Here is a 24,067-nt window from a genome sequence, read left to right as displayed (position 1 = left end):
AGAGAGAGAGAGAGAGAGATAGAGATAGATAGATATATATATATATATATATATATATATAATATATATACTCTGTACAGCGCTGCGTAATATGTCAACGCTATATAAATACTTAAATAAAATAAAAAATATTAATTAGGTGGCTCACGTTTTGTGGTTTTTGAAGGACAGTAAGGGTGAATCTATATGCAAACCAAGAAGCAACAGGTAGAACGGAGTATGAAATAACAGACTGGATCAAAATTGGCAAACAAGTATGACAAGGTTGCAAATGGTTATCTTATTTAACTCATAGGCTAAATATGTTATGTGAAAAGCTGGCTTGGAGGAGTTCCATGCTGAATTAAACCAACTGGCAGAATATTAGCAATCTGACATATGCCGGTGATACCACTCTGATGGCTGAAACTGAGGAAGAACTGAAAAGCCTAATTATGAATGTTAAACAAGGAAGTGCTAAAGCTGGTCTACTGCTTAATATAAAGAAAACTTAAGTCATGCCATGTGCTCCAATAAACCATTTGCAAATAGATTAGGGATAAAGTAGAAGTCTTAACATATGTCATCTTCCTGGTCAAAGATGGTGACTGCAGCCATGAGATTACGAGATACTTGTTGCTTGGGAGGAAAGCTATGGCAAATTTAAACAAGATACTTCAAGGGAACCTGAACTGAGAAAAAAATATTTAAAATAAACACATGATGTAGCTGCAAATTAATATTACATACTTACCTGGATAGTGGCTGGACAGTGTAATGGTTAAGGGCTCTGCCTCGACACAGGAGACCTGGGTTCGAATCTCGGATCTGCCTGTTCAGTAAGCCAGCACCTATTTCAGTAAGGAGTTTCTTGGGCAAGACTCCCTAACACTGCTACTGCCTACTGAGTGCGCTCTAGTGGCGGCCTCGCAAGCGCTTTGAGTCTGACAGGAGAAAAGGCGCTATACAAATACAGCAATTATTATTATTATTATTATTATTACCTCGCCATCAGTTTCCTCTCAGAAGCTCACCATTTCTTCTTACAGTGATCCCTTCCAGTTCTGACAATATTTTGTCAGAACTGAAATATACCAGTTGCTGTCAGTTATATATATCAGCTGCTGTCAGTTACAACTGACAGTGCAAGGTAATGTCCATGTTTCCCTATGGCTCAAGTGGGCAATATAACAGTTTAACAATGTGCTGACCAGGAAGCTGTTATGGGGTAATGGCCATTTCAAAATGGACGACAGAGAATTCTATTGATCACAGTGGACAAACAGGACGCAGGAGAGAAGAGATTGATGAGCAGACTACATGGGAGGTACGTATGACCTGTGTATGTTTGTTTTGACTTTTTATTTTCAGTTCAGGTTCTCTTTAAAGGAAAGTCACTTGACCAACAAAGATTAGGATAGTTAAAGCTATGGTCTTCCCAGCAGTAACATACGGCTGTGAAAGTTGGACTATAACTAAGGCCTTGCATAGAATAATTGATGCTTTTGAAATATGGGGGTGGGGAAAGTTACTAAGAGCTCCCTGGACTGAAGATCTAACCAGCCAACACTTAAAGAAATAAGGTCAGAGTGTACACTAGAAGGGTTGATACTACTATTAAAACTCAAATACTTTGGTCAAATTATGAGAAGCCCAGATTCTTTGGAGAAATCATTGATTTAAAAAATTGAGGGCACAAGAAGAAGACAACAGAGGCCAAGATGGATAGACAATATATGTGAAGCTATGAATACGCCTATGCAACAGCTGAAAGAAGCAGTGATTGACAGAGACATCTGGTGTGCAAAAGTACATGTCGTCACAAAGAGTCTGATTCAAATAAATAAATGAGGAGAAGAAAGGGTGTGTCTGAGCTACCTTAGTGTGCAAAAAGTTGTTCCTGCCCTTCACCCCTCATATATGAGGGGGAAGCTATATTCCCTTCTGTTCACAACACATCCTCCTATGTATATTTACAAAAAAGACCTGTACCTTAAGGTTTCTGCCATGAAGATGACTCTTCTTTCCAGAAGGAGTGAAGCGAAGACTTGTACGAGGTGCCGCACGCTCAGCGTTGAAAAGAGAGCTTCAAAGTCCACATGTTCAAGTCTGGAATCCAGAGGCCGACAGAGTTCTATCACCTGTGAAGAACAGAACAGAGGAGAGGCGTGGTCCAGCAATTTTCTTCAGCTGAGAAAATCCCTCCCAGTCACCGGCTGAGGGAATCCTTCCTCCACCAATCACATCTTCTCATAACATGGCTTATCAAACTACTTCCCACACAAGGCCCGTACCTCATTCCCTGATCCCGGCAGGAAGTTCTTCACTGTGATTTTCTTCCCTAAAGCTGGAAACGGGGCCTCCATGATGGCCCTCATGAACGGCTGCACTAAAGCTGGAGAGAGGCCTCTTCTTTTCTCTACCTCGTCCAGGATCTGTAAGGGCACAAATAGGCTTTTCAGTAATGCAAGTTGTTTAAAATTAACACTTGAAAAGGAAACCAAATGAAACCTATCAAAAGGTGCCAACTATCTAAAATTACACGAAGGACTTTCTAAACACAGCAATACAAATTTAGTAGCACTGATCTCTGATACCACATTAGCAGGGATGGGCCTCCTGAATCATGTGATTACGGCAGCAAAATGGGCGACATTTCAACAAACAGTTTGGGCCACCTGGCACCTGCCTCCTCTCCACTCCACTCTCCCACCTGCCTTCCTGGCAAACACACACTACACTCGTCATCCACGCATCCCCAAATAACCATCCTCATTCGACCGGTGGCACCTGCTGCGACCAATCGGGTGATGCAGATTGTCTCACTGGAGCTACTACGGCACTGTCATTGGGCCAATCCCTGTACTCAGTAGCAGTGACCTATCAGATGTCACTGCTACTGACTGAGTGCAGTGATTGGCCCAATGACGGTGCCGTGGCCCCGCCCGTGAGAACATTGGCATCAGCAAAAGAAGCAACACCCCCGCCTGATTGGTGGCACGCCAAAGCTTCCCCCCTGACTGGCCATGGTGATCTTTGACGATGATGGGGTTTATATGGGGGGGGGTATATATGATAAGAGGTATAGTTGCTTGAAATGTTGGACAAACGCCAGATTTCGCAATACCGAACAACTATTGAAAAAAAAAAAAAAAAAGTGTAGCCAAAATACAAACAAACAACAGATATCTGATCAACTCAGGCGACTGTTGGGTAGATATCACGCAGTTGGCCACGTGTGTACAATATTGTTCAAATGACACTGTTCTACAGAATGTAATTTATGGGAAAAGAGGCATCCAGGTGTGTATAACAAAGTCAACAAAGAATAATTTACTAAGCACAGGCAACGCATTTCGCGGGTCACAGCGCGCTTCCTCAGGACAATACAAGTGCCGATTAGTAAACGCTGATAAGCTTAGGGAGCCTCCATTCTACAGAATGTGTGCATGTTGTGCATACTGTCACTTCCACTTGCGCATGTGGTATTTAAATGAGTTGGTAGTTTGCAGTATCAGTGTGCGGACAACGTCGTTGGAAAGACTCGCCGTTTGTCTTTGTTGCCGGTAAAGTAATCGCTGCAGCATTGTTTGAGGCGACTTTTGCTGAGCATGTGTATAGACCTGAAAACAGCAAATTACTCTGCCTTCTCCACAAGGCTTCTCCACAAGAGCACTTTCAGATATTATGGAATCCTGGCTCTGCGCAACTCACCCACCACCTCTTTACCTTTGAGAAGAGGTTGAAGCAGCCAAGCCGGCTGACAATACAGTAAACTTCAGGAAGACGTTTCCCCTTCCCGCTGGGCTGAAAAAACAAAGTGGGAAGTTAGACACAAAAAGCTGCTGGGTAGAGAGAGGTGTCAGTGAGTTATTGTTCTCAGATCTACAGCAGTAAGATGAGAGTGTACGATAGGTCACATTTCCTTAACCTCCCTGGCGGTAAGCCCGTGCTGAGCACGGGCTATGCCGCCGGAAGGCACCGCTCAGGCCCCGCTGGGCCGATTTGCATAATTTTTTTTTTTGCTACACGCAGCTAGCACTTTGCTAGCTGCGTGTGCAATGCGATCGCCGCCGCTATTCGTCGCGCCGCGGCCGCCCTCCCTTCCCCAGACCCCGTGCGCTGCCTGGCCAATCAGTGCCAGTCAGCGCTGTGGGGTGGATCGGAGTTCCCTATGACGTCACGACGTCATCCCACCCGTCGCCATGGCGACGGGGGAAGCCCTCCAGGAGATCCCGTTCTTTGAACGGGATCTCCTGATCTCCGATCGCCAGAGGCGATCGGAGGGGCTGTGGGGATGCCGCTGAGAAGCGGCTATCATGTAGCGAGACCTTGTCTCGCTACATGAAAAATAATTTTTTTTTTTTTTTTTAAAAACGGATTTGCTGCCCCCTGGCCAGGGTTGCCAACTCATCCCTTTAAATACTGACACATCTAAGTTATACAGGTTCTGGAGCTTCTCACACATAATCAGTGCCTAAACTGCATCTAACTAGCCACAAGACATGTATAATTCATAAGCGTCCGTATTTAAAGGGATGAGTTGGCAACACTGCCCCTGGCGGATTTTTAGCAAACCGCCAGGAGGGTTAAAGGACACCCGAGGCAAAAATGAACTAATAAAATAAATGATTGTATCTATCTTCCTTCTCCTAAAAATGATTTTTTTAAAGATATTCCAGAGTTTTATTTTATTTTATGTTTAAATCTACTTTTTAAAGTTTTAACTGTTTTATTGTTTTTGCTCAATGACACATGCATTGAAGTATGCCAGAGCTAAAATCTATGAGCTATTGACCCTTTTTATCTCTTTCCTGCTCTCAGAAGCCATTTTCTGCTAGGAAAGTGTTTTATAGTTGTAATTTCTTATCAGTGAGGGTCACACTGTAGTCACTTCCTGTCTGAGTCAGGACTGAGACAGCCACTTGCATACCTGATATTTAACTCTTTCAGGCAGAGAAAGAAAGAAAGAAACACAGCCTAGTTATTTATGTGCTAGGCACTGTACATACACTTGTCTATCTCATCATGTCACATGTCACTTTGGGTATCCTTTGACATTGTATATTTATCCAGTGGTGCAACAGTGAGTCCTACACCACAGTTTTAGTACTATGGAAGAAGCCATTTACATGGAGTTTGTATGTTACCTTGGTGTTTGGAAGGGCTTTGTCCACTTGCTCCAATTTACTCCAACATCCCCCCCAAAAAACACACGGGCCCTTATTTCAAATCACCATGACCGCTATGCAATTCACTATTTATCCTAGGTGATCTATTCACACCTTGTCAATAGAATTCCTTTTAACTCACCAGCAAGCAATAAATACTCAAATTTTCATAGTACTTTTTAACCTACTTGTTGGTACTTTTTTTTTTTTTTTTTTTTAATTGCAAAAGGGCTGAAAAGTTATTGAAAAGAGAAGATTAAAAATGTATCTCCTAGGATAAAACTCAGGTAAAGTTGCATATGGGTATTTATCTAAGTTTTCTCCTAGAGGAAACTGTTAATTTTTCATCTCCCGTTTAAAATAACTTTCTCGATCGGAAGCAGATTGGACGTGCTGGAAATGATCAAACGACAGGACAATTTCCCATCGATCTGATGGTAAAATTGCAGGGAGTGTATCCAGCCTATTAACATGTCTGAAATAAGATATAAAACGGTGCTGTAGTTTTAAATGATAATTTTGCTTTACGGTCTTCTGTGCCATTTGTACAGATCCTGTGATCGGGATTTTCATGTTACACTTGGCCATGCATGGAATGTCATGCTTGTAAACCTCTGTGTACTTTGTATTATGTGGGTTTAACTCCTTGCTCGGCACAGACAAGTTTTGCCTTTTTGCTGAATAGACCGAGTGGGAGAGACATTACAAATCAGTTTGCGGTCTGCAACAGAAACCGCTCAGAAGAGCCTTTGAACTCTTGTATTCAGGTTAAGATACACAAAACTGTGACGTGTTTGCTCTGAAATAACCAGCAAAGCAGGTTAGAAAGAGAGGTACCGATACTAATAATATATTTACAATACTAAGCATTAAAAGCAAATTATTTATAATTTCTCCATTATTGTTAATTACCATTCTATTATTACTTAAATAAATGTAGTAGTAATTGTATATTAATTACCAAATACTCTAGAATTGCTTTTACTGCTTCTTTATTCTATAAAATCTACTAATAAACATGAACGCAAGAATGAATACAACTATTTCATATACATTTTTATGCACATTTTAATGTTCTAGTTGGAAAAAAAAACGATAAAAAGTAGAACTTGAAGTATATAGAAAAGTACTAGAGTATAACTAAAAATGTGTGAAATAAAATAATTAACTCTTAGGGCTCGTTTCCACTCGAGCGAATCTGCATGCGTTTCCTGCATGCAGATTCGCTCAACCAATACAAGTGGATGGCGCTGTTTCCACTTGTGAGGAATTCTGTGCGGCTCGCTATGCAGAAAAAATCTGCCCAGCAGAGCCATCAGAATTCGCACGCCGCACGCGAATCGTCGGTAATGTAACTAAATAGGAAAACCGCAAGCTCTTTAATCTTGCGGTTTTCCCGGCGTTTCCGCGTGCGATTTCGTCTAAAAACCCATGTCAATGCTTGCCGGCATTGACATGGTTAAAATCGCGTCGTTAAAACCGCGGGCGATTCCGCGTGAAAATCCGCATGGAAACGTCAACGAATCCGCAACCGCATGCGGATTCGTTGACGCGGTTTCCGCGAGCAAATCGCGCCGCTCAAGTGGAAACGTACCCTTATATAGCACATTTTGCACATCTTTTTAGAGAGCACATTGAACAGTCTGTGGCCTTTATTCAATTCATTTTTTCGTCTGAGTTTTCTCCATAGCTGATATTTTCATGCCTACTATGCTGCAAGCAACAAGTGAGAAAAGGGATCAATTTTGTGCAGTACTGATCTCAACATCGTTCCTTTCTCGATCGGAAATAGATCGGACATGCTGAATATGATCAAACAACGGTAAATTTCCTGTAGATCGGATAAGAAAATTGCATGATGTGTACCAGGCATTCATGTTTTGTTAAAGAGGAAGTGCTGCGAAAATCTTAAAATTTTAAACACATACAAATAAGAAGTATGTTTCTTCTAGGGTATTACTTTTCTCCTATGTTGCCGTCACTTACAGCAGGTAGTAGAAATCTGACAGAAGCGACCGGTTTTGGGCTAGTCCATCTCTTCATTGGAGATTCTCAGCGTGGCCTTTATTCTTTACAAAGACATTCCCTGAAAAAGATTTATACAAGGATGCTGGCCAGCCTCCCTGCTCGCTGCACACTTTTTTGGCAGTTGGATGGAGCAACTGCCATTCACTAAGTGCTTTTAAAAATAAAGAAAACCCTGAGGACCCCTCCCCCCCATGAGAAGATGGGCTAGTCTAAAATCTGTCGGTAATGTCAGATTTCTACTACCTATTGTAAGTGACAGCAACATAGGAGAAAATAAATGTATGGCTCATTTTACTCTGTTAGAACATACTTCTAATTTGTATATTTTAAATGTTAAGATTTTCGCGACAGAGGTCCTTTAAGGAAAGGACCTTTGCCAGGGTTGTTATTGCAGTCTGTGTGTCAGTCAAGGTCTAATTGCTCAACTTCCTGTTCTTCTAACCTCCTTCCTGGTCATTGATCTTCTGTGAGATAAGAATCCAGAAGAAGCTCTAACCAGTTTCCACAATGTCCAACATTACAACAACTAGGTTTGGCCAGAGTTTATTAGAATGAAGTGTGAATAGCTCAAAAATAAACCTCTAATTATGCCAGTTATTACAAATGCTATTAAAGGGAACCTGAAACGAGAGGGATATGGAGGCTGACATTTAATTTTAATACATTTTAAACAATACTGGTAGCCTGGCTGCCCTGCTGATCCTCTGCCTCTAACGAACCGTGTGTATTCAGCATAATACTTTTAGCCAAAGACTCTGAACAAGCATGCAGCATATCAGGTGTTTCTGACAAAAATCTGACAAGATTGGCTGCATGCTTGTTTCAGGTGTGCGATTCAGAAACTACTGCTAGGCAACTGGTATTGTTTAAAAGGAAATAAATATGGCAGCCTCCATATCCCTCTCTCTTCAGGTCCTAATTCCTTTAATTTCTAAAAATCGCTATTTTATGGTAGCTTTGAAAATATGACAGACACTAGCTTTTTGGATTTCGTGCATCATAAGTTTAAAGTTTTAGGATATCCGCTAGACTACAATTGGAAATAACCCAAATGTTATTTACTGCTAACCTTCAGCCACCTTTCTGATCATATAGCCAAGGTTCGGTTTGTCTCTCAATAACATAAAAAACCCCAAAACAAAACAAAAAAACAACAACAAACAAACATATCTAGTCCAGGTCTGTCAAATCACTCTTGTTGTTGCTGTTGACTGCATTTGTGTGAGAAGCAGCACGGATCTGTATAATGCGCCTGTGTATCATTTTTGTTGCTTGAAATTTAACCAGGATCTATACATCAGGCAATAATGGGCAGATTCGACCAAGAGACAAATCTCTCTCTGATGGAATCTGATTAGAGAGATCTGTCAGCTGCCCATACACCCCAGGCTGATTCCCGATCAATTTCATGCTGAAATCTCTTGGCAATCGTCCAAGTCCATTGCATCTGCCGCTGCCCCCTAATGTATTATGTTGCCCACCCGTCTTCAGAATTCTGCTGCTCCATTAGCACTGCACATGCTGCCAGCGTTTAGCTCACGTGACGTCACACGCTCGCCACATGCCGGCAGCATGGATAGTGCTAATGGCGCAGCAGAATTCTGAAGATGGATGGGTGCCACCCGGCGATTGCCAGAACTGGTAATGTATACATGCACACAAGAGGGCACATTTATACTCTAGGGCAGTGATCTGCAAACTTGGCTCTCCAGCTATTAAGGATCTACAAGTCCCACAATGCATTGCGGAAGTCTGACAGCCCTAGTCATGATTCATAAAGGCAAATGCATTGTGGGACTTGTAGTTCCTTAACAGCTGGAGAGCCAAGTTTGCAGATCACTGCTCTAGGGGGAACAGCGCGGGGGGTTTTGTCGCACCGATTCGATAATTATTGGCCGCTAAGTCGAGAGAGGTGTGGCCACCTTTAGTATTTTGCCAGTAAGATATGTGATAGAGGAACAGACCCAGGAAAAAAAAAATCCAACCAAATGAAGAGAGTAGAGATGTCGCGAACCTCCGATTTTCAGTTCGCGAACCGGGTTCGCGAACTTCCGCGGAAGGTTCGGTTCGCGGAAAAATTCGCGAACCGCAATAGACTTCAATGGGGAGGCGAACTTTGAAAAATGGAAAAAATTATGCTGGCCACAAAAGTGATGGAAAAGATGTTTCAAGGGGTCTAACACCTGGAGGGGGGCATGGCGGAGTGGGATACATGCCAAAAGTCCCGGTGAAAAATCTGGATGTGACGCAAAGCAGCGTTTTAAGGGCAGAAATCACATTGAATGCTAAATTGCAGGCCTAACGTGCTTTCAAACATCTTGCATGTGTATACATCAAACAGGGAGTGTAATTAGAGTACTGCTTCACACTGACACACCAAACTCACTGTGTAACGCACCGCAAACAGCTGTTTGTGTAGTGACGGCCATGCTGGACTACTGCGCAACATGGCGTGATTGCTCTTCCTCACTCAGTGATGTCAGGTAATGTGTGACTTCCTTCTCAACTTTCCATGGCATTGTTAAAAAGCTTACGTTTTGTTTTTAATTTACATTTTCTACTTGCTGTGTACTTGTTCAGTACCGCTACAATGAGAATCCTGTGGAGGCGGGCAAGTCTGCCATTGTGACCCCGGGTAATGGCCGGGGAATGAGAGGTTTGAATCCGGTGTGGAGCCTGAGCAACGGCTACCACTACACATCCAAGGAGGGCAGCGGGCAGGCATGCACGCCCGCCCGCCCCGAGGTAGTGACCAAAAATAACAATACAGGAGGCGGACTTTCGAGGCCCTGCTGTGTATTTGAAATGAATGTACTTTAAATCCTTTAACGAGAACCAGTTATGGCGGGCAAAGATGACACCACATTCCTTTCACGAGAATCATATGGAGGCGGGCAAGTCTGTCATTTGTGACCCCGGGTAATGGCCGGGGAATGAGGGATGGAATCCGGTGTGGAGCCTGAGAAACGGCTACCACTACACATCCAAGGAGGGCAGCAGGTAGGCATGCACGCCCGCCCCGAGGTAGTGACCAAAAATAACAATACAGGAGGCGGACTTTCGAGGCCCTGCTGTGTATTTGAAATGAATTAACTTTAAATCCTTTAACGGGAATCCGTTATGGAGGGCAAGTCTGCCATTGTCACCGCGGGGAATGAAGGTTGGATTGCGGCCTGAAGTGGGAGCCTGCTGAGACCCATGCTGTAGCTGCCCTGACCGTGCTTTGCAGACCAGGCATCTGTGGTCAGATGGACCCTTGAGCCAGCGGAAGACAAACCAAGTCGAAAGCATTTGCCAAGAATGTTTTACGGAGGGCAAGTTTTTTTGCCCTTTTTTTAAATTTTTTGAAAATGATAGATGGTTGTATTTTTAAATTGTTTGAAAGTTTAGATGGTAGTATTTTAAAATTGTTTACAAGTTTAGATGGTTGTATTTTTAAATTGTTTGAAAGTTTAGATGGTTGTATTTTTAAATTGTTTGAAAGTTTAGATGGTTGTATTTTTAAATTGTTTACAAGTTTAGATGGTTGCATTTTTAAATTGTTTAAAAGTGTATCCATTCTTCCTCCCCCCAGCCACGAACAATACCATGGGAACGTGGAGCAGCAGAAGCCCCCTGCCACGGTTGTTCTCCGCTGCATGTCTTTTGAGGGGTGCTTCTTTTCCTCAGGTGTTCTTGCCATAGCTGTTTGTGCCTTCTCTCCAGGTGCCTTCGTAAAGCACTTGTCCCTACGTGACAGTTGGCCTTTCCACGGCTCAATTTTTGCTGGCAGAGACAACAGATGGCTTTGCTCCGATCTGAGACACACACGTGAAAAAATTTCCAAACCGCTGAGCCCCCCTGGGCTGATGGCGCTACGGTGGCATCAGCAGCGGACGTTGAAGGGCACGTTGGCTGTCTGGCCATAGCTGGCGATACATGGAGCCTGACACTGCCCCCAGCTGATTCTGAGGACAAGCTCCCTCTTGTATTGCGTTCCGGAGTTGGAGCCTGATCAACGTCTACCACCACACATCCAGGCAAGGAGGGAAGCAGGCAGGCATGCACGCCCGCCCCGAGGTAGTGACCAAAAACAACAATACAGGACTCAGGAGGACCTTTTGCGGCCCTAATTGAAATGAACTAACTTTAAATCCTTTAACGGGAATCCGTTATGGAGGGCAAGTCTGCCATTGTCACCGCGGGGAATGAAGGTTGGATTGCGGCCCGAAGTGGGAGCCTGCTGAGACCCATGCTGTAGCTGCCCTGACCGTGCTTTGCAGACCAGGCATCTGTGGTCAGATGGACCCTTGAGCCAGCGGAAGACAAACCAAGTCGAAAGCATTTGCCAAGAATGTTTTACGGAGGGCAAGTTTTTTTGCCCTTTTTTTAAATTTTTTGAAAATGATAGATGGTTGTATTTTTAAATTGTTTGAAAGTTTAGATGGTTGTATTTTTAAATTGTTTGAAAGTGTATCCATTCAAGTGCAAGTTATGCACTGACTGCCAGGTATAATGTGCAGTCACAGATGCAGTGAAAGGTATGCAGTGACTGCAAACAGCCGTTTGTGTAGTGACGGCCGTGCTGGACTGGTGCGCACCGTGACGAGAGTGCAGGTGATGGTGGCTTTTCAGCCCATATGCTTGCCCGGCTGATGTAGCTGAATGACAGAACAGTGACTTTCCAGCTGATCAAATTTGGTCTGACCACAATGAAGCAACGGCCTTAATATCTTTTGTGTGCCACCCCCACCCGAGACACTCAAATAGCCGGCGGTCATTGCTTCATTGTGATGCGCAAGCCCCTTCACCGCGGCAAGGTAATGATCATGAAGGGGGATGGGCACATGTACACGCACCAGAAAAATTAGTGTAGCGGCCGCTGCTAGCAGCGGCCTTAAAAATTCAGGAATCCGCCTAGAGTCCTGGACCCTGTTAATAGTGGCGGAGAAGGCAGTCAAGCGGCCTGCAGGCAGAGATGCTGTGTGTGGGGAGTGGACTGACTTAGTCTTCGGTCGTGCAGTAGCCCTCCGTGATCCATTCCTCATTCATTTTGATAAAGGTCAGGTACTGAACACTGTCGTGACTTAGGCGACTTCTCTTCTCAGTAACTATGCCTCCAGCTGCACTGAAGGTCCTTTCTGACAGGACGCTTGCGGCAGGGCAAGAGAGAAGTTGTATGGCAAATTGGGACAGCTCTGGCCACAGGTCAAGCCTTGCGCAACCAGTAGTCCAAGGGTTCATCGTCGCTTTTCGCAGAGTCTACATCCACACTCAAGGCCAGGTAGTCGGCTACCTGCCGGTCCAGGCGTTGGTGGAGGGTGGATCCGGAAGGACTATGGCGAGGAGTTGGACTAAAGAACGTCCGCATGTCCGACATCACCCTGAGATCGCTGGAGCGTGCTGTTCTTGCCTGCGTGGACTTGGGAGGAGGAGGGTTACTGCCAGTGGTACCTTGATTGCGTTGTGCAGCCACATCACCCTTAAACGCATTGTAAAGCATCATCGACAGCTTGTTCTGCAAGTGCTGCATCCTTTCCGCCTTTTGTTGAGTTGGTAAGAGGTCCGCCACTTTGTGCCTGTACCGAGGGTCTAGTAGCGTGGCCACCCAGTACAGGTCATTCGTCTTGAGTTTTTTGATACGGGGGTCCCTCAACAGGCTGGACAACATGAAAGAGGACATCTGCACAAAGCTGGATGCAGAGGTACTCTCCATCTCCTCTTGCTCTTCCTCAGTGACGGGACGCAACTCCTCTTCCTCCCCCCAGCCACGAACAATACCACGGGAACGTGGAGCAGCAGAAGCCCCTTGTGATGGCTGCCGCGGTTGTTCTCCTTCCACCGCCTCTTCCTCCTCCACAGAAACACCTTCCTCATCATCACCATCATCAGAGTCTGACTCCTCTCCTTCCCCACACGACTCCTCTTCTTCCTCCTCCTCCCCCCTCTGTGCTGCCGCCGGTGTTGTGGAAACATCGGGTTCGTGTGTAAATGGCTCCAATGAATCCTGCTGCCCTAACTCTTCTTGTTCACGCTCTTCCACAGCTGTATCCACCACTCTACGCACGGCACGCTCCAGGAAGTAGGCGTAGGGGATCAAGTCGCTGATGGTGCCCTCATCGCGACTCACCAGTTTGGTCACCTCCTCAAAGGGCTCCATGACCCTGCATGCATTTCGCATCAGTGTCCAGTTGTTGGGCCACAACATCCCCATCCTCCCAGATTGTGTCCTTGTACTGTAATGATACAGGTAGTGGGTGACGGCTTTCTCCTGGTCTAGCAGGCGAGAGAACATCAGCAGGGTGGAATTCCAGCGAGTCGGGCTATCGCAAATCAGGCGTCTCAGCGTAGAAACAACTTGCCGGTGAATCTCTGCAAAGCGTGCCATGGCCTTGTAAGAGCGCCTGAAATGCCCACACAACTTCCTGGCCTGCTTCAGGACGTCCTCTAAGCCTGGGTACTTGGACACAAATCTTTGCACGACCAGATTAAGCACATGTGCCATGCAGGGTATGTGTGTCAGCTTTCCCAAATTCAACGCAGCAATGAGATTGCTGCCGTTGTCACACACCACGTTGCCGATCTCAAGCTTGTGCGGGGTCAGCCATTGCTCCACCTGTTTGTTAAGAGCAGCCAGGAGAGCTGCTCCAGTGTGACTCTCCGCTTTCAGGCAAGACATGTCTAACACTGCATGACACCGTCGCACCTGGCATGCAGCATAGGCCCTGGGGTGCTGGGGCTGTGTAGCTGGGGAGGAGATGGCGGCACCAGCCAAGGAGGAGGAGGAGGAGGAGGATGACGACAGCGAAGCGGTGATAGCAGGTGGAGAGGAGGTGGTTGGAGGCCTACCTGCAAGCCGTGGAGGTGTGACAAGTCGGTCCTCTGCGCAGCCACGTACTCCCTGCTTGCTGCCATCGGTCACCAGGTTGACCCAATGGGCTGTGTATGTAATGTAGTGGCCCTGCCCGTGCTTGGCAGACCAGGCATCCGTGGTCAGGTGGACCCTTGACCCAACGCTGTGTGCCAGAGATGACACCACTTGCCTCTCAACTGCACGGTACAGTTTGGGTATGGCCTTTTGAGAAAAATAATTGCGGCCTGGTATCTTCCACTGCGGTGTACCAATGGCCACAAACTTACGGAAAGCCTCCGACTCCACCAGCTTGTATGGTAATAGCTGGCGAGCTAATAGTTCCGCCACGCCAGCTGTCAGACGCCGGGCAAGAGGGTGACTGGCAGACATTTGCTTCTTCCGCTCAAATACTTCCTTCACGGACAGCTGGGTACTGCTGTGGGCAGAGGAGAAGGAACCGCTCAAGGGAAGAGGCGGTGTGGAGGAGGGCTGTGAAGGTGCAAGGGAGAAAGTGGATGAAGACGATGCACCTGAAGGAGGAAGAGGAGAAGGAGTTTGGCTTGTCTTTTGAGGAGTGCTGCTTTTACTCAGGTGTTCTTGCCATAGCTGTTTGTGCCTTCTCTCCAGGTGCCTTCGTAAGGCACTTGTCCCTACGTGAGAGTTGGCCTTTCCACGGCTCAATTTTTGCTGGCAGAGACAACAGATGGCTTTGCTCCGATCTGAGACACACACGTGAAAAAATTTCCAAACCGCTGAGCCCCCTTGGGGTGATGGCGCTACGGTGGCATCAGCAGCAGCTGATGTTGAAGGGCATGTGTGCTCCCTGGCCATAGCTGGCGATACATGGCACCGGACACTGCCCCCAGCTGTTTCTGAGGACGAGCTCCCTCTGCTTCTATCATGGAGTCGTCTCCTCCTACTCCTCTCTGACTCCTCCTCTGAACTGTCCCCCTGGTCATCTCCTCTACCGGGAACATATGTGGTATCCGTATAATCGTCATCATAATCCTCCTGGCCAGCTGCGCTTTCCTCAGACACCTCCTCAAGTGCACCAACTTCAGGTGGTCCACCATCATCCCCATCCACACACGTTACGTCCATACTATCGCCACCTAACTCAGACGTATGAGGTGGTGTACCTGCGCCTTCTTGTTGTTGTTGCAGTAGTGGCTGGGAATCAGTGATTTCACCACCACCACCACATAACTCCTGCGAAGTGTCAAATGCAGCGGATGTGGTGCTTGTTGTAGCGCTGGTGGCTGCGGGAGATGAGGTGTTCTGTGTTAAATACTCAATCACCTCCTCACGATTTTGGGAAGTGATGACACGTGCCTTCTTCTGAGCACTGTATTTTGGGGCAGGTCCGCATGAAATCACAGCAACACCACCTCGCACAGCCACAGACCTGCCGGTGCCTGGTGGCCTTCCTCTGGGTCTGCCTCTACCTCTTCCTCTACCTGGTTTGTCCATTTTGTCCATCTCGGGGGTATGCTAGCTATATGCAGTGAGGTGGGTTCTCACTCAACACAACAGGTAGTTAGATGCAGTGAGGTGGCCAGGTGGGTTCACACTCAACACAACAGGTGGTTGGATGCAGTGAGCTGGGTTCACTCAACAGTAAAGGTACTTAAGATGCAGTGAGGTGGGTTCTCACTCAACACAACAGGTAGTTAGATGCAGTGAGGTGGCCAGGTGGGTTCACACTCAACACAACAGGTGGTTAGATGCAGTGAGCTGGGTTCACTCAACAGTAAAGGTACTTAAGATGCAGTGAGGTGGGTTCTCACTCAACACAACAGGTAGTTAGATGCAGTGAGGTGGCCAGGTGGGTTCACACTCAACACAACAGGTAGTTAGATGCAGTGAGCTGGGTTCACTCAACACAAGGCTAGGTATATGCAGTGATGAGGTGGGTTAAGTAAACACAACAGGTACTGGGTAGTTAGATGCAGTGAGCTGGGTTCACTCAACAGTAAAGGTACATAAGATGCAGTGAGGTGGGTTCTCACTCAACACAACAGGTAGTTAGATGCAGTGAGGTGGCCAGGTGGGTTCACACTCAACACAACAGGTAGTTAGATGCAGTGAGCTGGGTTCACTCAACACAAGGCTAGGTATATGCAGTGATGAGGTGGGTTAAGTAAACACAACAGGTACTGGGTAGTTAGATGCAGTGAGCTGGGTTCACTCAACAGTAAAGGTACTTAAGATGCAGTGAGGTGGGTTCTCACTCAACACAACAGGTAGTTAGATGCAGTGAGGTGGCCAGGTGGGTTCACACTCAACACAACAGGTAATTAGATGCAGTGAGCTGGGTTCACTCAACACAAGGCTAGGTATATGCAGTGATGAGGTGGGTTAAGTAAACACAACAGGTACTGGGTAGTTAGATGCAGTGAGCTGGGTTCACTCAACAGTAAAGGTACTTAAGATGCAGTGAGGTGGGTTCTCACTCAACACAACAGGTAGTTAGATGCAGTGAGGTGGCCAGGTGGGTTCACACTCAACACAACAGGTAGTTAGATGCAGTGAGCTGGGTTCACTCAACAGTAAAGGTACTTAAGATGCAGTGAGGTGGGTTCTCACTCAACACAACAGGTAGTTAGATGCAGTGAGGTGGCCAGGTGGGTTCACACTCAACACAACAGGTAGTTAGATGCAGTGAGCTGGGTTCACTCAACACAAGGCTAGGTATATGCAGTGATGAGGTGGGTTAAGTAAACACAACAGGTACTGGGTAGTTAGATGCAGTGAGCTGGGTTCACTCAACAGTAAAGGTACATAAGATGCAGTGAGGTGGGTTCTCACTCAACACAACAGGTAGTTAGATGCAGTGAGGTGGCCAGGTGGGTTCACACTCAACACAACAGGTAATTAGATGCAGTGAGCTGGGTTCACTCAACACAAGGCTAGGTATATGCAGTGATGAGGTGGGTTAAGTAAACACAACAGGTACTGGGTAGTTAGATGCAGTGAGCTGGGTTCACTCAACAGTAAAGGTACTTAAGATGCAGTGAGGTGGGTTCTCACTCAACACAACAGGTAGTTAGATGCAGTGAGGTGGCCAGGTGGGTTCACACTCAACACAACAGGTAGTTAGATGCAGTGAGGTGGCCAGGTGGGCTCACACTCAACCCAACAGGTAGTTAGATGCAGTGAGCTGGGTTCACTCAACACAAGGCTAGGTATATGCAGTGATGATGTGGGTTAAGTAAACACAACAGGTACTGGGTAGTTAGATGCAGTGAGCTGGGTTCACTGAACAGTATACAGTAAAGGTACTTAAGATGCAGTGAGGTGGGTTCTCACTCAACACAACAGGTAGTTAGATGCAGTGAGGTGGCCGGGTGGGTTCACACTCAACACAACAGGTAGTTAGATGCAGTGAGGTGGCCAGGTGGGTTCACACTCAACACAACAGGTAATTAGATGCAGTGAGCTGGGTTCACTCAACACAAGGCTAGGTATATGCAGTGATGAGGTGGGTTAAGTAAACACAACAGGTACTGGGTAGTTAGATGCAGTGAGCTGGGTTCACTCAACAGTAAAGGTACTTAAGATGCAGTGAGGTGGGTTCTCACTCAACACAACAGGTAGTTAGATGCAGTGGGGTGGCCAGGTGGGTTCACACTCAACACAACAGGTAGTTAGATGCAGTGAGGTGGCCAGGTGGGTTCACACTCAACACAACAGGTAGTTAGATGCAGTGAGGTGGCCAGGTGGGCTCACACTCAACACAACAGGTAGTTAGATGCAGTGGGGTGGCCAGGTGGGTTCACACTCAACACAACAGGTAGTTAGATGCAGTGAGGTGACCAGGTGGGCTCACACTCAACACAACAGGTAGTTAGATGCAGTGAGGTGGCCAGGTGGGCTCACACTCAACACAACAGGTAGTTAGATACAGTGAGGTGGCCAGGTGGGTTCACACTCAACACAACAGGTAGTTAGATGCAGTGAGGTGGCCAGGTGGGTTCACACTCAACACAACAGGTAGTTAGATGCAGTGAGCTGGGTTCACTCAACAGTAAAGGTACTTAAGATGCAGTGAGGTGGGTTCTCACTCAACACAACAGGTAGTTAGATGCAGTGAGGTGGCCAGGTGGGTTCACACTCAACACAACAGGTAGTTAGATGCAGTGAGCTGGGTTCACTCAACACAAGGCTAGGTATATGCAGTGATGAGGTGGGTTAAGTAAACACAACAGGTACTGGGTAGTTAGATGCAGTGAGCTGGGTTCACTCAACAGTAAAGGTACATAAGATGCAGTGAGGTGGGTTCTCACTCAACACAACAGGTAGTTAGATGCAGTGAGGTGGCCAGGTGGGTTCACACTCAACACAACAGGTAATTAGATGCAGTGAGCTGGGTTCACTCAACACAAGGCTAGGTATATGCAGTGATGAGGTGGGTTAAGTAAACACAACAGGTACTGGGTAGTTAGATGCAGTGAGCTGGGTTCACTCAACAGTAAAGGTACTTAAGATGCAGTGAGGTGGGTTCTCACTCAACACAACAGGTAGTTAGATGCAGTGAGGTGGCCGGGTGGGTTCACACTCAACACAACAGGTAGTTAGATGCAGTGAGGTGGCCAGGTGGGCTCACGCCTAACACAACAGGTAGTTAGATGCAGTGAGCTGGGTTCACTCAACACAAGGCTAGGTATATGCAGTGATGATGTGGGTTAAGTAAACACAACAGGTACTGGGTAGTTAGATGCAGTGAGCTGGGTTCACTGAACAGTATACAGTAAAGGTACTTAAGATGCAGTGAGGTGGGTTCTCACTCAACACAACAGGTAGTTAGATGCAGTGAGGTGACCAGGTGGGTTCACACTCAACACAACAGGTAGTTAGATTCAGTGAGCTGGGTTCACTCAACAGTAAAGGTACTTAAGATGCAGTGAGGTGGGTTCTCACTCAACACAACAGGTAGTTAGATGCAGTGAGGTGGCCAGGTGGGCTCACGCTCAACACAACAGGTAGTTAGATGCAGTGAGCTGGGTTCACTCAACACAAGGCTAGGTATATGCAGTGATGATGTGGGTTAAGTAAACACAACAGGTACTGGGTAGTTAGATGCAGTGAGCTGGGTTCACTGAACAGTATACAGTAAAGGTACTTAAGATGCAGTGAGGTGGGTTCTCACTCAACACAACAGGTAGTTAGACTTAGATGCAGTGAGCTGGGTTCACTCAACACAACGCTAGGTATATGCAGTGATGAGGTGGGTTAAGTAAACACAACAGGTACTGGGTAGTTAGATGCAGTGAGCTGGGTTCACTCAACACAAAGCTAGGTATATGCAGTGATGAGGTGGGTTAAGTAAACACAACAGGTACTGGGGTATATGCAGTACTGGGTAGTACAATGTGCAGCTCCCTGTCACACACACAGGCAGTCAGTCACTGAATGTGCTGGGCTGCTGGCAGTGGCACACACTATCAATTAGCAAGGCTGTGCATGCAACAAAAGTGTCAGGAAAAAAAATGTACAGGTTGAGCTCTGAAAAGAGCTGTTGCTGGGTGCTTTAAAAGCAATATTAATCAGTCAGGAACAAGCAAAGCAGCCTAGAACCTAACTAATCTGTCCCTAAGAGAAAAAGTCTGCAGCAGCTGTCCCTTTCCTCTCTCTAGCAGGCACACGAGTGACTGTAATGGCCGCCGGAGGCTGCCTTATATAAGGGGGGGTGGGGCTCCAGGGCTTACTGTAGCCTGAATGGCTACAATGTGCCTGCTGACTGTGATGCAGAGGGTCAAAGTTGACCCTCATAGTGCATTATGGGGCGAATCGAACTTCCGGAAAAGTTCGCCTGGCGCAGGCGAACGCGAACCCCCAATGTTCGCCTGGAACCGTTCGCCGGCGAACCGTTCGGTACACCTCTAGAAGAGAGACTAGAATACCATCACGACAGGTAAGTATGAACAAACTCTTGCATGCTTCCCCTGGCCACTCTGCAGGTACCTATACTGGGGTTAGGAACAGTTGGGTGAGAGGGAGGGGAGCAGGGGAACCCCGAAGGAACTGGGCCCCTGTCCAGCTGCTCTGTTTGTCCCCTCGCCTAATGCCGGCCCTGCACAGAATGTGTCCCATCTGGTTACAGAGGGGGATTGAGGGATTTTGCAACATTTTTTTTAAAGTGACCAAAAAAAAATACAAAAAAAAAATAAAATATATATACTATAAGTATATTCTATGGCGAAAAATTGTAAAATTGAAAATATGTGCAAATAGACAAATAAGTAGTATGTTTTTTCCAGACTAGTCCAAAACCTGTCGGTAATGTCAGATTTCTACTACCTGCTGTAAGCGACAGCAACATAGGAGAAAAGTAATGTATGGCTCATTTTACTCTGGAAGAAGCGTACTTCTTATTTGCATGTTTGCATATATTTGAAATTTTACAAGTTTTCGCCATTGTGCCCCTTTAACCACTTCAGGATTCGGCGTACGCTTAACTACGCCCCTGAATCCTGAAGTGGCTTCCATGGAAACGGCCGCTCGTATGAGCGGCCGTTCCATGTCAGTTCACGGAGCGTGTCTCCGTGAACACCCTGCGAGCCGCCGATCGCAGCTCGCAGGGTAAATGTAAACACACGGGGAAGATCTTCCCCGGTGTTTACATGTAAACGGCGCTGCTGCGCAGCAGCGCCGTGGCTGAGATCGGCGATCCCCGGCCTCTGATTGGCCGGGGACCGCCGGCACCTGATAGGCTGAAGCCTATCCTATCCGGCGCAGGACGAATTCCGTCCTGCGCCGCCTCACACGGGGAGGGAGAGGGAGGGAAGGGGAAGGAGGCCAGGAAGCGCTGCGGAGGGGGGCTTTGAAGAGCCCCCGCAAGCGCAGGCAGCCGGCGGCGATCAGGCCCCCCCAGCAGGACATCCCCCTAGTGGGGAAAAAAGGGGGGAAGCCTGATCGCCCTGGCTGCCAGCTGATCGGTGCTGCGGGCTGGAGAGCCCACGCAGCACCGATCAGGCAGCCCCCCCCCCGGCACTGAAGTGGTTAATGTCCATTCCAATGACACAGCGTTCTTCTAAAGGTGCCCCTTGATGGTACAATCTCCCGAATGATCGACCAATCTGATCAGGAACCGTTAATGGTGATGATGGACGACAAACAATTGTCCTATCAAGCTGAATTTCAGAACAATTTTTTCTGATCAGCTTATTTTCCCCTCTGTTGGTGAACCCCCAAACGATCGTCTCTGATAAATTGGATGGTCAATTGTTTGGGAAATTGGATTGTTAATGGGCACCTTAAAAAAAAACGTAAGCACTTCACCTCAAAGCGGTTTTTACCCTAACGGACAAGAGCGATTTTCACCTTTCAGTGCTCATCCCTTTCATTTGCCAAAAGCTTAATCACTACTAATCACAATGAAATGATCTATATCTTGTTTTTTTCACCACCAATTGCGCTTTTTGGGGTTGATATTTGTTTTCAGTAATTACTTTATTTTCTATGCATTTTAAAAAAAGGAAAAACAAGGGGGAAAAAAAAAAAAAAAAAAAAAAAAAAGACACTATTTCTCCAATTTCATCCCCTATAGTTTTAATATAAACACTGCTACTGTACATAAAATCCACACATTTCATCTGCCTATTTGTCCTGGTTATCACAAGATTTTAATGATGTCCCTAGTACAAAGTATGGTGACAATATATTATTTGAAAATAAAGGTGTATTTTTCTTTGGGGGGGGGGGGGGGGGGGCGTTTTTTTTCCCCCCCACTGATTTCACGTGCACGAGATCGCGCATGTGCAGTACCTAAACAGGATAAAAATAATGAATTTACCAGAAGTCGCCTACAGTAACCAAACCGCCGGCTGCCATCTTCCCCGGTCAGCACAAAGGAAAAGGTTTCACTGCAAGGGTAAAAAAAGACAAAAAACAAACGTGTGATTTTTGTAGGATTCAGAAGAATGCTTTTGAGGATTTTTGGTTTTAGTTCGGTAGCTGCAGGCTGCAGATGTACAGTCATGCCTCGTAATAAGTAACTATAAACAGAAGCCAGTGCCAGATCTGTGACAGCCAGCTAAGGGTGTGGCAGATCATGCGACTTACCAGAGCGCGGAGATACTGCAGCTGCTTCTATACACAGATAACACCTCTGCTATAAAAATATTACCGTCACTACAGCAGGCAGCGTACGCCCAGATCAGGTTTACTGATAGGACTTTGGAAATGGCTGGGCATGTTGAAAACAGTTGTTTGATAACACTTAACAGTCCAAACATCATGTATAATCATTTTTATATAGCACCATCCAAATTGGGTCAGACACCACCGTAGAAATTATAACAACTTTATTGGTCACATACGATTAAAAAGCAGTAGCACAGCGACAGACGGCTGTTTCGAGCATCTCCAGCTCTTTTTCAAGTTGACAAGACTACAAAGATTGCAGATGCTCCGAACAGCGATCTGTCGACCTGACCCAGTTTGTACTTTGCTACGACAGCTCCAGTGGCGTGGAACGCGGACCTCTTGGGCACAGCTCTCTCCATGTGTGCCGTCCTATCTCCTTTTATATAGCACCAAATTATGCAGCTCTAGACAATAAATAGGGATACATAAATATAAAGAATCTGTATTAAAAAAAAATATGCCCCTGTGGGGTACTCACCTCGGGAAGGGAAAGCCTCTGGATCCTTCCCCCGGCCCACGGTGGTCTTGCTGCCGGTCCAGGAACGGCGAGCATGTAAATATTTACCTTTCCGGCTCCAGCGCAGTTGCCGCTCTGGACTCGGAAATAGACGGAAGTTGCCGATTCCAGTCGGTCCGCTCTAAGACGCCTGCGCAGTAGCGCGAACCTGAGTAGAATAGTCTATTTCCGTGCTGAGAGCCGCAACAGCGCCACCCGCTGGAGCCAGGGAAAGTAAATATATCAAGCCTTGTCAGCCTTGTCGAGCCAGGATTGCGGGATGCTTCAGGGGAGCCAGCGCTGGACTGCCTGCAGCTACAGGGGAGGGGGAAAGCCTCATTGGGACCCTGAGGCTTCCCCCACCCGAGGTGAGTACCCTCCAGGGGAATTTTTTTTTTTTAATATACAGAGTCTCTTTAAGAAGGGGTGTCAGACAGAGAGGTAGGACAAGGATATACATGTAAACGGTATAACATGGTCATGTGATTTTACAGAGATCCAGCAATTCAAGTCCGAGTTAGTCTATGAGAAGGGTGTCATTGGAAAGGTCGCAAGATAAAGAAACTTACAAGGGTAAATGGGAGGAGGGTTGAACTCTTGCCAAAGGCTTACACTCTAAAGGGGAGGAGGAGGGAGACACTAGGTAGTGCTGCGGAATAGGTGCTTGGCTGAGAGAGTCAAGGTGCAGTAGAGGGAAGGTAGGCCATATTAAAGAGGTGTGTTTTGAGGGCTTGCTTGAAGGAAGAGGCAAGCTTGAGGGGGAGTGGGAGAAAGTTCCATACGGTGGGGGCAGCTCTGGAGAAGTCTGGGGAGGGGGGGGGGGGGGGGTGGTCCTAGGTTGCTGTTGCACCAGGGCAGCAAATGTAGCTCGAATTAACCATGCTTGCTTGGTTCACACCATACACAGAAAGACAACAGTTAGGTTCAAATTAATCAGCTTGCCAGGTTTTCTGCTGACTTTAAAAGACAACTGAAGTGAGAGAGATGCGGAGGCTGACATATTTATTTCCTTGTAAACAATACCAGTTGCCTGGCAGCCCTGCTGATCTGACTTAGCTGCAGAAGTATCTGAATCACACCAGAAACGAGCATGCAACTAATCCATTCAGGCCTGACACTGATGTCAGAAGAACCACCAGATATGCTGCATGCTGGTTCAGGGTCTATGGCTAAACGTATAAGAGATAGAGGATCAGCAGGACAGGCAGGCAACTGGTATTGTTCAGCTATTGTTAACCTTAAAGAAGAACTCCAGTGAAAATAGTGTAATAAAAAAAGGGCTTCATTTTTACAATAATTATGGATAAATGATTTAGTCAGTGTTCACTCATTGTAAATTCTTTCCTCTCCCCGATTCACATTCTGACATTTATTATATGGTGACAGTTTTACTGTGGGAAGGTTATGTAGCTG

At 46.5% G+C, this 24,067-nt stretch overlaps 1 protein-coding gene across 1 annotated transcript in view; it reads right to left on the bottom strand.

Annotated features, from left to right (window-relative positions):
* The window catches only part of DENND2A (DENN domain containing 2A), a 216,274-nt gene that overhangs the window by 31,360 nt on the left and 160,847 nt on the right, over positions 1–24,067 (bottom strand). The window contains exons 11-14 of the mRNA XM_068278269.1: positions 21,806–21,875; positions 3,709–3,786; positions 2,274–2,414; positions 1,972–2,120 (exon numbers count right to left, since the gene is read on the bottom strand). Of these exons, the coding sequence (XP_068134370.1) occupies positions 1,972–2,120; positions 2,274–2,414; positions 3,709–3,786; positions 21,806–21,875 (438 nt within the window). The remainder of the gene's footprint in view (positions 1–1,971; positions 2,121–2,273; positions 2,415–3,708; positions 3,787–21,805; positions 21,876–24,067) is intronic.

The sequence above is a fragment of the Hyperolius riggenbachi genome, chromosome 3 (assembly GCF_040937935.1).
Source record: "Hyperolius riggenbachi isolate aHypRig1 chromosome 3, aHypRig1.pri, whole genome shotgun sequence".
NCBI lineage: Eukaryota > Metazoa > Chordata > Amphibia > Anura > Hyperoliidae > Hyperolius > Hyperolius riggenbachi.
This window is presented reverse-complemented; position numbering and strand designations above follow the sequence as displayed.